The sequence below is a fragment of the Lampetra planeri genome, chromosome 22 (assembly GCF_965212315.1).
Source record: "Lampetra planeri chromosome 22, kcLamPlan1.2.h2, whole genome shotgun sequence".
Taxonomy (NCBI): domain Eukaryota; kingdom Metazoa; phylum Chordata; class Hyperoartia; order Petromyzontiformes; family Petromyzontidae; genus Lampetra; species Lampetra planeri.
The window spans coordinates 1,736,620-1,755,301 of NC_136128.1; the positions used below are offsets into that span (position 1 = coordinate 1,736,620).

At 47.2% G+C, this 18,682-nt stretch overlaps 1 protein-coding gene across 6 annotated transcripts in view; it reads left to right on the plus strand.

The window, feature by feature from the left end:
- TERT (telomerase reverse transcriptase) overlaps positions 1 to 18,682 on the plus strand; it is a 37,066-nt gene that overhangs the window by 15,005 nt on the left and 3,379 nt on the right. For 3 of the 6 annotated variants that reach the window (XM_078604238.1, XM_078604242.1, XM_078604241.1), the window contains 13 exons: positions 113 to 308; positions 1,810 to 1,987; positions 3,027 to 3,200; positions 3,422 to 3,586; positions 4,680 to 4,775; positions 9,144 to 9,229; positions 9,894 to 10,007; positions 10,875 to 10,946; positions 12,427 to 12,612; positions 12,766 to 12,892; positions 13,522 to 13,583; positions 14,408 to 14,532; positions 18,358 to 18,411. In XM_078604238.1, coding sequence (XP_078460364.1) covers positions 113 to 308; positions 1,810 to 1,987; positions 3,027 to 3,200; positions 3,422 to 3,586; positions 4,680 to 4,775; positions 9,144 to 9,229; positions 9,894 to 10,007; positions 10,875 to 10,946; positions 12,427 to 12,612; positions 12,766 to 12,892; positions 13,522 to 13,583; positions 14,408 to 14,532; positions 18,358 to 18,411 — 1,635 coding nt within the window. Of the gene's footprint in view, positions 1 to 112; positions 309 to 1,809; positions 1,988 to 3,026; positions 3,201 to 3,421; positions 3,587 to 4,679; positions 4,776 to 9,143; positions 9,230 to 9,730; positions 10,008 to 10,874; positions 10,947 to 12,426; positions 12,613 to 12,765; positions 12,893 to 13,521; positions 13,584 to 14,407; positions 14,533 to 18,357; positions 18,412 to 18,682 lie in introns of those variants that run through there. The other 3 variants (XM_078604239.1, XM_078604240.1, XM_078604243.1) reach the window with 3 other exon arrangements.

Consider the following 18,682-nt stretch of genomic DNA (forward strand, 5'->3'; position numbering starts at 1 on the left):
TGCATGATGACGATGTTTCACAATGCGCGCGACGCGAGCCGTGTATGTATGTTGAACTTCTTTCGCACCATACGTAGCCGACCGCGCTAATCGGAGGTGCGCTTGTTCCCAGGAGGGGGGCGGCCCTCCCCCTCGGAGCACAGGAAATGTGAGGAGTTGCTGGCGCAGTTCGTGAGCTGGCTGATGACTGACTTCATCATGGAGGCCATCGGGTCCTTCTTCTACGTCACTATAACGAACTTCACGAAGAACCACCTGCTCTACTTTCGCAAGAAGGCGTGGGCACGCTTGTTGCACACCGCTTCCAGGTGAGACGCTCGCAACCCTGAGGGGAACCGGGGAGGAAGAGGGGAGCGTCGCGGTCGCCGGTAACCCAGGTGTTCGGAGGTAGGGTTGGTGGATCACGCAAAGATTGGTGTGTGCGTGAGACTTTGACAGTCTTAATCATGAGGTGGTACAGTAGCGCGCAGTATGGAAAGTTGTTGATCTGTGTGTACAAAATTCTTTTGATAATGTTTTGCATGTGTAGTGAGTCCAACTGAGTCGCAAACGTTGTCTTAGGGAGCAACACGTTTTATTAAACTATTTGCACAACATACTCCAGGCGATGAACACAACATACTCTCGGGTGGTGACCACCCAACTAACCACGCTACGGCGGACCTAGACACGGTTCCGCTATCCCGGTCCGGACCCCAAGCTGGGTCTCGGACCGCGTGGCTCTGAGGCTTCAAGCTTGACGTGGATCTCCTGCCTCTCCAACAGTAAGAACCCCGAGCCCCTTACAGGGGCCCCCCTTATATTAGGCTGGGCTGGGGCTGGCTCCACCTCTCGCCCCGCCCACCTTCTTGATCTCTCTCGCCCTTGCCCGAAGGCTCTTGAGAGTTCTTCCCGGACCATGTGACCACCAGAATTTGTTTTTGGCCCCCTCCACCGGTGGCCCCCCTCCAGTATCATCCGGTCACATGTCCCCCGGGTCAGCCAGAGTATCATGCCCACAACGTAACCCTAGTTGGCTGACACTCTCTCGCTCTCTCAACGGGAGCCCTTACCGCACACTGTGCGTGGTGCCATCGCGCTTAACCAGCGCTCACCCAAGCCCCCATTAGGGCTGGTACTACACCCTGTGTCTGGGGTGTACACACAGCAGTATACATCCCGCCGTGGCCTCGCAGGCCCGACACCACACAGTGACATTCCCAGTCACTACACATGCATGGGTTTTCTCAGGGAAATCTGGAATTGGCTGAAACATACCGTTGACATGTGTCCCTGTCAGTTTACATACCGGTGCAATGATCACCCTCAATCCATTTTAATGTTTCTGTAACTTAAATTTACTACGAACGATATTTAAAATTAGCCTGAACCAACTTTCGCTGCAGGAAATATATTTTTTCGTGATATACTTTACATTTCTTTCTGTTACGTGTTTTTTTTTTCTCTGATTTATATTTCCTTCATTGTTGTATGTCGTTTTTATATTTTTACTTTTGTCATTTTGGTGACCCAGGTCAATTTTGCAAATGAGACTATCCTGGTCTTATGGGCCTTCGTGTGGTTAAACAAAATAAACTTATAATATTGACAACCAGTGATCTTAATGTTATTTTATAATTGTTAAAACTAGTATAAACACATGATGTTATGTTATTTCAGCAGAGGCCATCACTGTTATTTATAAGTTGCCCACGTCTGATGGTAGGCACCGTCCAGGGGTCGTGACTCACCCTTTGAGAAATGTTGCTCAACTGCATGGGCAGCTGCATGGGATTGAGCGCTGACTGCCGTGTCTGTGCGACTGCGCAGGAAATTCGTGGTCCAGGGGAAGCTGCAGGAGCTGACGGACATGGAGAGACAGAACGTCCTGCGGTGGGACACTGTCATCCCTGTGTCATTTTTGCGCTTCCTGCCCAAGTTCGGCTCGGAGCTGCGTCCCATCATCTGCATGCGGCCCAGGAGGTTGGGTCGGCAACCCAGGAAGAAGGTATGAGCCCCCGCACCATCACAGCATAACCACGACTTGTTATTGCCGCCCTACATACACTACCTAACCTCCATTAATAATAATGATACGAGCTAAAGGCGAAGGTGCAGCCCCGCAATTGCTTGCTCATGCCACTGCCGCAAAAGAGGCCAGACTTGAGGTAGCTCTGAAGAGGCGCTCTGGAGGGTATTTGGCTTATGCCTCCATGCTGGTCAAATGTCTTGAAAGGTGTGGGACTAGTTCAAGAACAGAATTTGTTTTTACACATGTTCTCATTTGTTGTCTCATTAATAATGTCTTGTTCTTTTCACTAGGCTAAATGTAACATTTGTATATAATTTGCACGATAATCAATTGTGTCGTGTACAAATCTATGCACATGTTGTGAACATTACAAAAATGTCTTGCTTGGCAAACCCAGAAGATGATGCCACGGAACTACTTCTGAAGCTACTTCAGTCAGGCCCGCTTTAGGTCGCACATCTTGCAGTGTGGCCTGCAAAGTCGGCTCGTTGTCTGGGAAAGCAACATTATAGTTCTCAGAACTGGAAGAAGATAAGTCAGAAGCTACATGTAGGTGTTTTTTTCTTTAACGTAGGCTTTTGTGACCCTCTTCCATCAGAAACAGCTAGTTAATAAAGTTATCATGTGAACAAACGTGCCAGTTTATTCCTGCTTCAGAAGAACACGAATAAATTGTTATCTTACTTAATGCAATCTGATCTAAAATTGATTCAAAATCAGTTCTAAATTGGAGGTCTTTTTTGTGCAATCAGTGATCGGAGTCCATAGATTGATAATAATAATGTTTTACACTTCGGAAGTTGAGAACCCAGTTTATCCCTGGGTAGGTGCCCACATTTAAGCCCAGAGTCTCAGTGGTGCCGACTCGGTGATCTTGACATGCAAATTATCCCCGTGGGGTGTTATCTGGCCACTTCCGACACGTAATGCAATGCTGTTGAAGGTAAGAACCCTACACGTCCAAAGCGGACACGTGTGCGCGCTGTGACTTCACCGGGGCTCTGTCGCCATGCAGGGCGAGAATGTGCAAAGGGCCATCAAGTCGGTGTTTGCGGTGCTGAACCACGAGGTCACAGTGGATCCGGCCTGGCTGGGTTCCTCAGTGCTGGGGAGCGACGATATCTACCGGAAGTGGCGCGACTTCGCCCGCCCACGCCAATCCCCTGCGCGGCCGCTCTACTTTGTGAAGGTGGCAGCATCGCACCCTCCGCTCCCTTGAGTGAGCCCTTCAGCTGCAGCGTTCACGTGGCCTCTGCTCGACGAGAGGTGGTCGCTCTCCTTTGCACTGCTCCTTCGCGCCAGCTGAGCTGCTGCCCGCCCCCCTCCGCCCCCCCCTCCTGCAACTCGTCCGGCCGTCCGCACCACCCTGACCTTTAATCTGTGTGCTGCCGTCCCTCCCGTCCCTCCAAGGTGGACATTAAAGGAGCCTTTGACTCCATCCCCCAGAATACGACTGTAGACGTGGTAAAAAGTATTGTCGGCAGTCGCCAGACGAAAGATGGGTACATCATCCGCAAGTACGTCGTGGTGTGGGCCAACCGCCAGGGCGTCATGCAGAAAGCCTTCCGGCAGCAGGTACTCTGCCCTGACGGCCTTCACATCGACGCTCCCCCCACCACAGCCTCGTGCTTGTGCTACATCGCTGAATGGTCCTTGTGAGAATTAGTGATTGTATTTCATGATAATGAATGCACCTTTAGGCAAACTCGACCAACAATAGTACATTAAATGCCCACAAATTCTTAAATTTGTAACGACTCCAGGAGACACTATTCTTGTGATGATCTTTATTAAAGATACATACACTTGACAGGCGAAGACCCCAACTCCAACAGCAGCCCCGAGCCTCTCCTCTCCTCAGCATGGCCATCCCTTGACCTTTAGCCACGCCCCTTCTCTGGAACCTTCTCGATGGCTCTCGGTCATTGATCCGCACCTGCTCCCTTCTATCACTTGGCCACAGCCCCTATTCTTGATCCTTCTCATAGACCCCAGATCGTTCTCCTGTCTGTTCCTTAACCTGGCATTACCCGCTGTGGCCCTTAGTCTCTTCCCATGCTAATCCCCCTCTCATTACCTCCTGTCTTTACATCTTCATAGAAACATAAACATAACTGGAGTGACTTGTTATTGACTGTGAGACATTTATGATTGCCGTTCGTTTCCATTAGAGCTGTGTTTGTCGTGAATCGGTACTAAACCTGTGAAGCCCGACATTACCAAGATCCCCCATATAGCGTTAAAATATTGTAGGAGCAAGTGCTGTTAGCGAGCACCTATAAAGGCCTGCACGGCACACGAGGGGGTGGTTGGGCAGCACCAAGCCCGGCCACCTTTGTCTCCCTAGTAGTGATCTTTACCCACTGCACCAGGTACTCATTTTAGGCTGAGCCGACCTTGAGAAGGCTCAGGACCGGTTCAGATAATCATCACTGGTGTTGGTGACCTTGAACGGGAATCAAACTCGAGTAGCTGGCTTCATAGCGCAGCGCGCTAACCGCTGCGCCACCACTCCATTACCATTGTGGGACGCACGGGCTCAACACACTAACCAAGGACGGCGGTGGATGTCAGCGCTACTGGGATTGATTGCGTGAGGCCACGTGTCGGGTTTTGGACAATGTGAGCGTGTTGAGTGGTGCTCATGCTGCGCGTGGTGCCCGTACAGGCGTGCTCGTCGACGCACTTCCAGCCCAAGATGTCGTGCTTTGTGAGCCAGCAACAGACATGCTCGTCCCTGCACAACGCCATCGTGGTGGAGCAGGTGAGGAGGCCGCTGGCCGTGACTCTGTAGCCTAACAGGCGCGCAGGGTTGCCTGGATGAGATGTCACAAAAAGTTGCGGTGTCTGTTTGAGGTGGTCACCCAGAATTAGCTCTTTCCTGCAGGATCAGTCCCCAGCTCTGTGTGTTCAGCCCATTCCACCATCCTGACAATGCAAGCTTTTGTGGGTCGACTCTCCTAAGTTGCAGCATCATGCAGTACATACAGCACAGATTATCATGACTAAGTTTAACACGTAGGCTTTAGTGACCAATATCCATAATAGAGGTTTTTGGGTGAGATCGCGTAAATATATAAATGTGTCGTTAAAACCCGCCACCACCCGACACAGCCAACTAGTAAGGGTTGTCATGTAAACAGAACATGCCAATTCGTCACTAGTATAGCCCATCGGTGTGTTGGAGAGCCAAGCTACAACATTTAGAATATGAGTACGACGTTTCGCTAGTAATTACAACTAGCTTCATCAGACGGCAGCCAGATTTGTGGAGAAGTCTTACTTGTTTCGTTCCTTATATAGATGCATCGATGTGTTGACCACGCAGCTGCGCTCTTGCGCAATGTAGGGGGGGGATTACTGAGCCAACGTACATTATGCATGTGGATTATGCGAGCCCTTTGAACTTTTCCTTCCTGTCTTTTGTGTTTATTAAAATAGCCCGACCAATGGTAATCCCTATTGAAGTACGCTGCCCTTTGTAGGCATGCATTTAAATAATTTATTATTTGATGATTCGCTTCCACACCGCACTAAGGTTGTAGCTATCCGAACGGTTAAAGTTATTTTAATTTCTTTAAATTTCGATAGATTTTCTAATTAGTCTTGGCTAGTAGTGGCTAGTTTTGCACAAAACTTCAACATTATCAAAATCAATTGAGTGTCCTTTTTGGCACGCATGTTCTGCTACCGCTGACAGTTGTGTTTGGGAGAATTTAATATTTCTCTGATGTTCTTTTAGTCTCATGCTGATCATTCGTCCTGTTTGCCCAACAACATTTACCACACGTGCAGTTAATCCTGTACACGCCTTCTGTTGATAGCTTTGGTAATACACCTTTTGTACCAGATATTAATTTCTGCATTTTATGTACCGTGCCAAATCTGACTCGGACGTTTTGTTTTTCCAAACATCTGGCTAGTTTATCAGTTACTCCCGCAATGTACGGTATTTTGATCGTTTTAATTACTTGGGCAGTTTCAATGCTCTTGTTATTTGATTTGGTTTTAGTATTTAATGCCCTGTTGGTTTGTGCATCAGATTTCTGTGCGGGGTGATGAATTACACAGCAATCAGCTGATAATGTATTTAACAAAACTAACACTACCCAAATTTTGAAATTTGCTAGACTAACAAACAACTCTCAACTGAAAATGAACATTTTATCAACAAAACGGTTAACAACATGACGAACGTTGAATTATCCAGCAACATGGTTTCGGTCCTGTATAAAGGTGTTAACCTTGCTGTTGCCCAATGTACAATCCCTTTCGATGAGATAATTTCTGAAGTGGAATTAGCAGTTACACATCTCCCCCATAATCAAGCTGAGAACAGCAAATTGCAAAAAACAAATATTTACTTCAGTGAAGCAAAAGCCTTAAGAGACTTGAGAGCAAGTAAACATATCCAAAATCTTTCTGCTGATAAGGGCCAATCAACTGTTGTGATGTTCCGTGAGGACTATGATAATAAAATCAAAGATTTACTCGATGAAGGTACCTACCTTGAAATTAAACGAGACCCAACCAGCACCTTGGAATGTAAAATAACGGCAATCATTGCCAAATTATCAATTCCCAAGGAAGAGCAATACCTGATCAAACCAAGGGCATCAAAACCACCAAGACTTTATGGGCTACCAAAAATTCACAAACCTGATGTCCCATTAAGATCCATAGTTAGTACAATAGGCTCTGCTACGTACAAATTAGCATAATACTTTACAAAACAAATACAGCCCTACATCGGTAGGACCTCTTCGTTCATCAAAAACTCTGAACATCTCGTAAATATAATTAAATATATTAAGCTTAACCTTAATGATATTCTCGTAAGTTTTGATGTAACCTTTCTGTTCACGAGGGTTCCGGTAAACGAGTCAATTAAGTTACTTGACACTCTGGTAACGCTCTCTTTGGTTCTTTTGGTAAAGTCACGTATAAAGAAAATGTATTAAATAATAGAGTACGACGTTTCGATTGCAACACAAGCAACCGTCATCAGGTAGAACTAAATTTTAGAGACAAAACAGACACGGAGACACACAGACGCACAAGCAAAGAGAGACACACAACATAGTCACACAAAGACCCAATGCCTCTGTGTCGAGGCCTTAAATAGAGAGAGAGGGGGGGGCAGAGAGAGAGGTGGGGCTGCTGGAGCAGATAAATTAGCAAGTCGATTAATCTACCCTGAAGCGACCCAGGGAAAGAAGATCGAATGGCCCTATCAGAGCCTGGTAAATTTTATAGAGAGAAATAGTTTGTGAAAACAAAATTTAGCAAATCTTTTGGAAATGTAATGTAATGTAATGCAACACAGAGTCGGCTAACACACAGTTAACACATAGCCTGGTTGATTACAATCTCCAAAGATTGATACAATTAGAAGTTAAGTGTGAAATTTGACAAACATAGACACACAGAGAGATGTGTGGAAATCCACCCCGAAGCTAAATTTTGTTTTCTCAAACTATTTCACTCTCTAAAATTTACCAGGCTCTCATATGTCCATTGGCTCTTTTTTTCCCCCGGCCTCTTCTGTGTGTCTCTCTCTGTCAAATTTCACACTTAACTTCTAATTTTATCAATCTTTGGAGATTGTAATCAACCAGGCTATGTGTTAACTGTGTGTTAGCCGACTCTGTGTTGCATTGCATTACATTTCCAAATTTTACTAAGTTTGTTTGATTAAGTGTGTTTTCTCTCTCTCTGTGTGTCCTCGTGTTGTTGCTCTATTAATTCCTGCAGTCACGAAAGCTCAAAATCTCTCATTAACATGCTAATTTCTCTACCCCACTCCCTCTCTCTGCCCCCCTCTCTATTTAAGGCCTTGACACAGAGGCGTTGTTTCTCTGTGTCCCTATGTGTGTGTGTCTCTCTGTGTGTCTCTGTGTTATCTCTCTGCTTATGTGTCTGTCTATGTGTCTCCGTGTCTGTGTTTTGTCTCTCTCAAATTTAGAAATCTTTGGAAGAACGTAATCAACCAGGTAGGGTGTTGACTGTTATGTTAGCCGACTCTGTGTTGTATTGCATTATATTTCTAAGTTTACTAGGTTTGTTTTTTTTCATTTGTACCTGATGATGATTGCTTGCAGTCGAAACGTCGTATGCTATTATTACATTTATTTTTTCTTTCTACGTGACTTTACCGAAAGAACCAAAGAGGAAGGACAAGTTCAAAGGGCTCGCATAATGTACGTTGGCTCACTAATCCACCCCCCCCCCCCCACATGGCGCAAGAGCGCAGCTGCATTGTCAACACATCTACGCCTCTATAGAAGGAACGAAACAGTAAGACTTCACAAATCTGGCTGCCGTCTGATGAAGCTAGTTGTAATTACTGGCGAAATGTCATACTCAGATTGTAAATGTTGAAGCTTGGCTCTCCAACACACCGGTGCGCTGTACTAGTGACGAATTGGCATGTTCTGTTTACATGACAACCCTTACGACATTTATATATTTACACGATCTAACCCAAAAACCTCTTATGTATCATAACTAATATGAGAGTGGGCATACCTGCAGATAGCAAGGCAGGGCTCATCCTACCCAGATGTGATAACTCTGGGTCAACTCTTCAGTCAGACACCGTGGCCTATCGTATATCGATTATTAGACATGCAACTATTCAGCAGTTAAAATCTGTTCTTACGCTTATGACTCATTAATGATTCCCCGAATCATCTTCAAATTCTAAAATTCGCCCTGCCATGAGAAGAAGGAATTCCCATTCAGAACTCTCATGGATGAGGGGTGGTATGAGCAGTGTGGGGAGCGGTGGGGCGTGTTGAGGAGTGGTGGGGCGTAGTGTGGAGAGTGTTAGGGAACTGGGTGGGGATCGGTCCAGAGCAGTGTAAGGAGCGTTATGAACCCGGGGGACCGAGTTTAATGCCCACTCATGACAAATATTCAATGATGAACATCTGACCCAGTCCGAGACTCAGCCTTAAATGAGTACCCGCTGTGTGTGCCTCAATAGGTGCTCACTAACAGCGCTTGCCCCAAAAGTCTGTTAAAGGCTATAGGGGAAAGTCTTTGTGTTGACAGTGTATGGATATGCATGTTTTGTGCTGTCAAGGAAATATGTGCACACATCGTGTCCTTGCGTGACGTGTCTTTGCAGTGGCTGGATACAACGCTGACATCTGTTACGGTCTACGAGACCCTCGAGCGACTGCTCCTCAACAACGTGATCATCATTGACCAAAGGTGACATTTTAAGATGAACAATCTGGCCAATGGTGGAATACTATAAGCTACGTGCTACTACAGGCCAGGAGGAGCGTGGGCCCAAGCCCATCCACATGCCGCCCCTACATGTTGTAAAGCGTGAGCGCTACACCCCTTAACATATATCCCCATCGTAACCATTGCCGGTAAATGCACAGTGTTTATCTATTTATATCTAAACCTTCACGTGGAACTTGCTGACCCGGCCCTACTGGACAGAGCTTTATAGCTCATCGGATTCCTCCTTTAGTCTGAGGTGAATCTATAGCCTATTGTTAATGAGCAGCCAGCACCGCTCCCTCCTGGCTTCACACCGCCACTCGGCAACCTCGCATCGTGTGCAGGCACCAGTGTAGTGCTGATGATACCTGTTACACCAACCGCCCCCTTCAGGATTGTTTCTCTTTCATCCACTGCCACTCCTGCAGGCACAGTGACGTTGTGACCGTGTGTCTTTGCGGCTGTGTTCACCCTCGAAAGGCACTTCACTACCGGAAACAGATTGCACGCGTTTGTTGCAGCTGCACCTGCTGCCGTGAGGGCCACCGCCATGAGTGCTACGGTGCTCACGGTTGCGCCGTATGAGTGGCACCGCCGTGGTTGCCACGGCTCTCAAGTGGCGTTGCCGCTGCTGTCGCCACAGGTACTATTGGCAGCGCCGTGGGATTTCCCAGGGCAGCCCCTTGTCCTCGCTGCTGTGCAACCTGTGCTACGCCCACATGGAGAGGTCGATGCTGTCCACCGTGCAGCAGGAAGGGTGTGTCCTCCCTCCAACCTCAACTCGCCCAGCCTATACACAGAATCAGACAATTTATTTAAGGGTGGCTCATAACTTTACAACAACACAGCCAGATGTGCCTCCTCCTGGAGCAGCAGCAGTAGGTTTAATGCTGGATCTGTAAACTATAGACAATTTTATTTACTCTGTAAAGCCCGCTAAGCTATTAGCTCTTTTTAAAAGGCGACCTTGCCACACATGATATAGCTCATCGAAGTTGCTTATCATCATATGTAGGGATTATAGTTACAGCCAAATAATCTAAACGCATGTTTTTAAATCTGGAGGGAAAAACCGGAGGACCCGCAGAAAAAATACATGCGACCACTACCGGGAGAGAGAACACGCAGCCTCAGAATATACAACAGGCATCGTAAGTGTCCAGGATCGAAACCCATGGTCTCCTGCATACCAGGTGAGGGTGACAACATTTCCTCGTCACCACAGATCTGGGGTGGCGACGTGAAAAAGCGGTCGCGCGTTCACCCGAGGTTTTACTCTGGTGGGTATTACCCATAATATACGCACCACCTGCTGCTTCACAGTGGACGTTAAGGATATCCCCACCTCATTTGAAAAGAGTCGTCCATTGTTGGCCGGTGGCGTGGTCCAAATTTGATAAAATACCCACACATGACTAAATCGGGATTTACACGTAGCAGCATCGCACCCATACAAGCATGCCCGGTGCTGAATCATCACGTTGTGCCGCACAGGGACAGCTGCGACTGGGGGTGCCCTTCAAATATTGTAAGGTGCTTTGAGTTACTGAGGCATTTAAGCAGCGCCATTTAAATGCCGAGATAAATAATGATTTGTATGCGTGTGTCCGCCATGCCTGTCCAGTCTGCTCATGAGATTCACCGATGATTTCCTGCTGGTGACTCCTCACTTGGACAAGGCAAACCACTTCCTCCGGTGAGCGCCTCCGCTCCCCGACTTCACGACAAACCCAGCGCGTACACCTGGGTGTACAGGTGCACCCTGGCAGCAGAACGCCGGTTCCGTGTTTCACACAAACAGCCGCAGATATAAACACACAAACACACATCCCAGCAGCAGATATAAACACATTCAATGTAACTGATATTGGCCAAACATTCCCATGCTAAAAAGGTACAGTACCTACTTACTCAGTTGGGATTACACACAGCAGCAACGTCACCCCCTGCACCTCTGATTAGCCCGCAGCTCGAATTATCGTAGTTGGCTATGTATAGTGCAGAAGAAGTTCCACATACCCACATATAAAATTTGGCAGGACCTTCCTGAAAATTAGGCTTGAGAATCAGTGAGGGTTTCTTGGTTAAACAATTATAGTAGTAGTAATAACTATGAGGAACACGTTACACTCATCCTAGGAGATGTGTCGCTTCTGAGAGGTTTTATTGGTGATATCAGCGGTAAGCCCTGGTGATTGCGATAGGTTAGCCTGGGCACTGAACAGTTTTGTGGCTGATCAGAGCGAGGGGTGTTGACTGTTGCCAACAGCAAGATGAAATTGATTCCTAGCACATGCTGACATATGTAGTCTGGTAGGTTCAACACCCAGTTCAGTGAGTGACAGGCAAAATGTGCAGCACTCAACTCCACTCCGCCTTTGTCTCCCTGTTTTCTGGTACCACGCCCATGAGCCAGCACTTTGGAGGAATGTGCCGCGATGTGTTTTGAAGAAGGGCCATTGTCCGAAACGTCGCCTATTATAAATACTTCCTTTCAAGGCCACAGTGTTATTGACGAACGAGTTTTTTGTGTTATTTTAGCTTGTGCATCATGCCCATTGCCCCAGTAACATCACCAACTTATTTGTTCCATTTTGGAGGCAAGGGTTGGTCAATGGTGCAGATTTGCAAAACCCCACCAACCGCTTGGCTGTGAGGTGGCCAGGTGATGGCAGCACAACAAGTGGGCTCATTAACCTGTCTGCGGACGTTGGAGTGGTGTGCCTGAATGTTCTCCTTGTGTGTGTGTGTGTGTGCTGCGTGTTCAGTGTGAGACGCGGTGAGGCTTTCCTGGACAACAACATCATCGTTATTGTTCTTGTAAATCAACCGCTCTTTTGTTAGTCCCCTGCTGGATGAGGGCCTTCCCTTGGCATGCGGGTTGTGGGGGATATTTGACCATACTTCACGGTGGTCAGTGCGGGTTTGAGACATTAAATTGGTGGAGCGTGGTCTGTTGAGGTACATGGATCGGCACAATAGATGTCGCAGCACTGCCTTCTGCTGACAATGTAGACCATTATCGTTATAACATTGTAATGTGGATGTAATGACTGATTTAGAGAAACGAACACCAGCCCATGGAGTTCTCCCGTATAAGCCGTCACTGTTGCCCTATCTCCCGGTAGCCCTGCTTACCCTCCCCGCACACCACGGTACCGTGCTGTCTTGTGTAGGCTGCTGCTTGGCGGCATGCCTACGTATGGCTGCACGGTGAGTCGCAACAAGACGGTGGTGAACTTCGCGCCAGAGATCGGCGACGGCAGCGGCGGCTTCATGCAGCTGCCTCTTCACTGGCTCCTGCCATGGTGCGGCCTCCTGCTCAACACCCGCACACTGGAGGTGCTGGGAAACTACTCTAGGTGGGTGCGAGGCAATGCGAGATGATACCTCCACGAGCTTCGACCCACCGGAAAGGTCGCCCTCCGTGTGACGAGGCACAAACTGCAATGTTGCTCATGCCCAGATGTTTACAGAAAGACGGAGCTAACACGTCAATGCTTTTCCGTTTGCAGCTACAGCAAGGTGCAGGTCAGTTGGACCATGAGCCTTTGCTTCGCCTCCCAGCCGGGGCAAACCATGCGCACCAAGCTCATGCACGTGCTGCGTCTCAAGTGTCAGCCTATCCTCCTGGACCTGCAGGTGAGGGCAGTCGTGCGTGACCCCGATGACGATGGAGGACGTGTTGCCAATTTAAAAGGCGATGCGGCCAAAGGAAAGTCAGCGGGGCCGGTTCACGCGTTGGCGAAACTGCCAAAACCTTGTTGCCTTGGCCGTGTGATCCCGTTGTGAACGTATTTGCCACGGTTTGAGGAGGTGCTCATCTCATGTTTATAGCCTTGAGCCAGTGGTGGAAATCTCACATTTCCTTGGCAGGGGTGAGTCTTTCCCATGAGGACAACCACTGTTGACTTCCCCACAAAGTGGTACTCACTTTTAACTATCCAGGGGGATGATGGGCTGAGTCTATCCACCAACAGTTGCTATTACTGCATGTGGCTCATGCGCTGGCCATGTGTAATAGGGGTGGTGTACATAGAAAGGTTCACGGAGAACTGTGTGCACAGAACAGCAGATAGTCCAGTTCTGATCTTCTCGGCTCTATGAATGCAATGTCAAATTATGCATTGTACATTTTACTGGAGTCCAGTTTTGAATATGTTGGTGTTGCGATTGATTCACATACATGGTTAAGTGCCGACAGACATTATGACCCACCAGCTAAGTGTCTTCTCTCGCACGCGTGGTCTGCTCTGCGTGTGCGCCCATAGATAAACAGCTTCTTCATAGTGGTGATAAACCTGTACCACACGCTACAGCTTCAGGCTTACAGGTGAGGCTGTTCTGGTATGAGGCTCACTCGGTCGCTCAGGATCAATTGAGCGGCATTATCTTTTCATGAGCTGCGTAACCCTGTGTGGAAGCTACCCAAGCAGCTTTTGCTTTCTCAGATAGAGGGGCCTACACGGGCATGGCACGGGCTAGATAAGAGATGGGCAGATGTAATTACAGAAGGATGTAGAGCTGAGTGGAATTGCCGAGGACCGGGGACCGGTACCAATAGTGTCAAGATTGGCCTCTATGGAGGAGGCCCGTTAAGAGATGAGACGGGGCATCTGGAGGCAGTCACCCTCCAAGAACAGTAGAGGGCAACGGTGCGATGTTCACACTAACGTGCAGCAAGTTGTCTCAGTGGGGAGCACAGTTGGTGCATCTGCCAGTCATCTCAGTCAGTCAACCCATGGCACTTTGGTCTATTCCTGTGATGTCCTGCCAGTGAGCATTCCTCACTTCACGTGGCCTCAAGGTATACCTTGCCTGGCACAAGTGCCATGATGACATCACCGCCACATCGTGGCGAATGGCGGCTGTTGTTGTTCGAGAGCAGCAGGGCAGTAGTTTGCCCACTCCACTAAGAGCCTGGCTACCTGAGTTCGATTCTCGCTCACGGTGAATAGCAGAGACGTATATCGCAACCCATCCTGGGCATCCCGTAAGTGACTGGTGCAGTATGTAAACATCGCTAATAGGACTTACCCCAACAGTCTGTTAAGGCTACACGAGGATCTTTATGTGTGCCTGCTTGGACACGTGTCAAGGCGCACGTTCCCGCGCGTGTCGGCAGCGTGACGCGGCGGTGTTTGTCTCCCCGGCCAGGTTCCACGCGTGCGTGCGCCGGCTGCCGTTGTTCGGAAAGGCTGGCAATAACCCCGGTTTCCTGCTGTCCGTTGTCGAGGAGACGGCCACCTGCGTCTCTGCACTGCTTCTCAAACACAACAAAGGTGAGCGAGCGGCCACCTCGGTGTTTGTGCCATGCCACCCCCCACCCCACCAAGAAATTGTAGAGTAGGGGTGGGGGAAGCCTCTCCTGAACGGGGCCACATGGGATGTTCAAGTAGCTCTGTTCAACTGCACTTTAACTCACAAGATCCCCCGTATGGCCTTAATAGACTGTATGGACATGTGCTGTTAGCGAGCACCTCTGAAGGCCGGCAGAACACATGAGGGGGTGGGTGGCCAGCACCATGCCCAGCTAACTTTGTCTCCTGAGTGGCGATGTTTACACATCGCACCAGGTGGTCATTTGAGGCTGAGTCGACCTAGGAAAACCCAGGACTGGTTCAGATAATCGTCACTTATGTTCGCTATTTGGGTTTTCGGGTTCGTAGCGCAGCGAGCTACCAATTGCACTATTGCTCCAAGACGTCCTTGCAGTGACATCTTGTAAATAATAAACTAAAACTCGTCTGTAAAATATTTGCTGTTAGTGGAAGCACCCGAGTAATTGTTGCCTAGCTTCTTGGATTGGGACAATGGCTTATTGAAGCCTCTTATATTGAGTGTGTGTATTATTTACATCCCTGTGACTTGTATTAACGTCACAACAATTTTTTCAGAGGTCAGCTGTGCATTGGGCAAGTGGTAATCGTTTAGTTTAGTTCTGGTGTTGTGTCTCTTAACACAAATGTAACAGTTGTTAAGGATATAAATGAGACAGTTGTTAGAGAGTCAGTTCAGCCCCAGTGCAAGTGTGTCTCACTATGCAATTTTGCATTATGTTTTCTTGCCGTCTACACCAGGGGTCCTCAAACGTTTTAAACAGGGGGCCAGTTCACTGTCCCTCAGACCGTTGGAGGGCCAGACTATAGTTAAAAAAAACTATGAACAAATTCTTATGCACACTGCATATATCTTTTTTTGAAGTGAAGAAACAAAACGGGAACAAATACAATATTTAAAATGAAGAACAGTAAAGTTAAATCAACAAACTTGCCAGTATTTCAATGGGAACTATGGGCCTGCTTTTGGCTAATGAGATGGTCAATGTCCGGTTCCATATTTGTCACTGCTAGTCGTAACAAGTGATGCAAGTGTGCATCCGTTAGTCTAGATCTGGTTTGAGATTTCAAATGTTTCATTCTGGAAAAAGTTTGTTCACAGACATAAGCGCTGCCAAAGATAGTTGCCATTTTGAGTGCATGGTTCCTGAGATGAGGATATGTCTCAGAGGGGAGAAATGCATAGAAATTATGAAGGCTGCTTGACTTGAATGCGTCTTTCAGAGAGTCACAATTCTGCAGTTCAGCCAGTTCCATTTGGTAAATTGTATCCACATTTTCAATGTCAATAGAAAATGGGTTACGGAAAAGCTGTATGTCCTGTTCATGGAGATGAAGCTCTTTAAATCTAAATTGGAACTCCTTTTGCAATTTTTCCAGTGAATCCACACATGTTTTGTTTGGGAATGCAACCAATGGTTTTTTCCGCTAACAGATTTTGAGTTGTGGGGAGATGGCAGAAGTTTTCCTCCTCCACTTGTTTGATGAGGAGGCCTAATTTTACTTCAAATGCTTTGACATGTGATTGCATATCACAGATGAGCTTCCCCTTTCCTTGAAATTGCACATTGAAACTGTTGAGTAGCTCTGTTACATCTGTCAGAAAGGCAAGGTGCCATTTCCATTCTGCATCATTGAGCTCTGGTACTTCTTTGTTTTTTGAAAACAGAAAAGCTGTAATCTGTGGAAGTAAGTCATAGAAACGTTTCAAAACTCTCCCTCGACTCAGCCAACGGACTTCTGTGTGGTACAGAACATCTTCATAGTCAACATTTAGCTCAGACAGAAATTCCTGAAATTGTCTGTGGATTAGTGCATGAGCTCTAATGAAGTTAACAGAGTCCCACTTCAGTGATTTACTACACAGCGCTTGTTGGTGGATGAGGCAGTGTATGGCTATTGGATGAGAATGGTTATGTTTGTCCATCTCTTGGTTAATGCGAGCAATTACTCCTTTCTTAGACCCCACCATGCTAGGAGCACCATCAGTTGTCACACTGGCTAGTTTAGCCCAGTTCAGCTCCAAACCATTCACAGTTTGGCAAACCTTTTCATAGACATCCTCTCCTGTAGTTGTTCCTTTGATGCTTTGCAGTGCAGCAAGCTCTTCTGTGACTTCGAAATAGTCATTCGTCCCACGAATAAAAATTAGAAGTTGTGCAGAATCACGAACATCATTGCTTTCGTCGAGTGCCAAGGAAAAATAATAAAGTTTTTTTGTGGAGTTTTGCAAATGCTGATGCAAATTGTCTCCCATTTCTTCAATCCTCCGTGTAATTGTAGGTCCTGAAAGACTCACTGTACTAAATAAATCGGCCTTCTCTGGACACATCTCTTTGGCAACAGAAAGAAGTCATTCTTTAACAAATTCTCCCTCAACGAATGGTCTGCCAGTGCACACTATTAGCTTGGCAACTTGAAAACTTGCTCGCAGTGATGAAATATTTAGCTGCTTCTGCTTCACAAAAGTATTTTGCTGAGTTGTTAATGTATTTTTCAGTTTTAATATTTTATCTTTTCTCACTTCTCCGACCAAACAATCATATTTATCTTTATGTTGAGTTTCATAGTGTTGACGTAAATTGTATTCTTTGAACACAGACACTATATTCTGGCATATCAGACACAGCTCTTTCCTTGTACTGCATGAAAAAGTAATCATAAGGCCACTGTTTTTTGAATATCCTACACTCCGAGTAATTTTTTTTCTTTCTTGACATCATTGTTTCCTAGGGAGTCAAAATTGCTATTAGTAAAATACCAATATATATACAGCGCTACAAAAACAATATACCAGCAATAACTTTGCCCACACAGAGACATACAGACTGCACTGCCCATCAATGCAGTCTGATTGGGGGAACTCCGCTTTTACCCCAGGCTCACACTGGTGCGGGTGCCATTAAAAAATTAATTACACCTGCAGTTTTGTTCACAGATCGCAGTGCGATCTGCGAACTCGCATAGGAATCTGATCGCATGGGGGAGAAGACCCATGCGATCCGATTCCACTGCAGGAAAAAAGAAGGCACATGTGCCTTTTTTCTTCCGAATCTAATGCAAGTTCAGCCATACAAGCACATGGCTGAACTCGCACTGCTCAGAGATCGCAACAGTATGAACCGGGGCTTACACAACATACAACATATAACCTCATATAATTGAATAGCGATCAGAATATAAATGCACTTACTATCATTTAAATTGGGTTTCCTACTCCTCGGCTGTCTGTCACTGACCAGCACGGGAAAACAGCAGGCAGCCCCTCCAGAGATCAGAGATCACTCTGTTATTACCCCTCTATCATTTACTCAGCACACGGGAATATCACTGGGAGTGGAGCCGAGGGGCAAGTGAGGGAGCTGAGGGAGGGAAAGCCAGTCAAGCGCAGCCAGGGGAGGGCTGGCAGCCTTACGCCTGGGGGGCAAGTCCAGTCAATTGGCCCATTGAACCATTCACCAGCGCAGCCCAATTAGTGCCCACCGCGCAGCTCAATCAGTGCTCACCAGCGCAGCCAAATCAGTGCTCGCCACCGCAGCCCAATCAGTGCCCACCACCGCAGCCCAATGAGTGCTCACCAGCGCAGCCCAATTAGTGCTCACCAGCGCAGCCCAATTAGTGCTCACAAGCGCAGCCCAATTAGTGACCATGGGCCGGATAAATGCCCTCGGTGGGCCGCATGTGGCCCGTGGGCCGTAGTTTGAGGACCCCTGGTCTACACACACGTAATGCTTCGCACGTGCGCGTATTTATGCATTAACCCCACAGAGTACTACGGGCAGGTCAAGCATGCATCTGAGCTGGTGAATCCTACACGGGGAGGTAATGACACCAACCACTCATAGGGAAATGCCATCACGACAACGTGTGGGTGACTGAAGATGCTATTGGGGAGAAGGCTGTGTGTGCCACAAGATACGTTATTTCTGAGCCTCAATTTGAATCTGGGCAGCCATGTGCGGTTAAACAAAATTTTTAAGTAATTTTGGTAATCTTAGGCTGGCTACATTTTCGTGCGAAGTAATATATATACCTATTTTACAAGCAAATTTGAGATTAAAATACATGTTTTGTTCTTCCCATTGTTAAATTA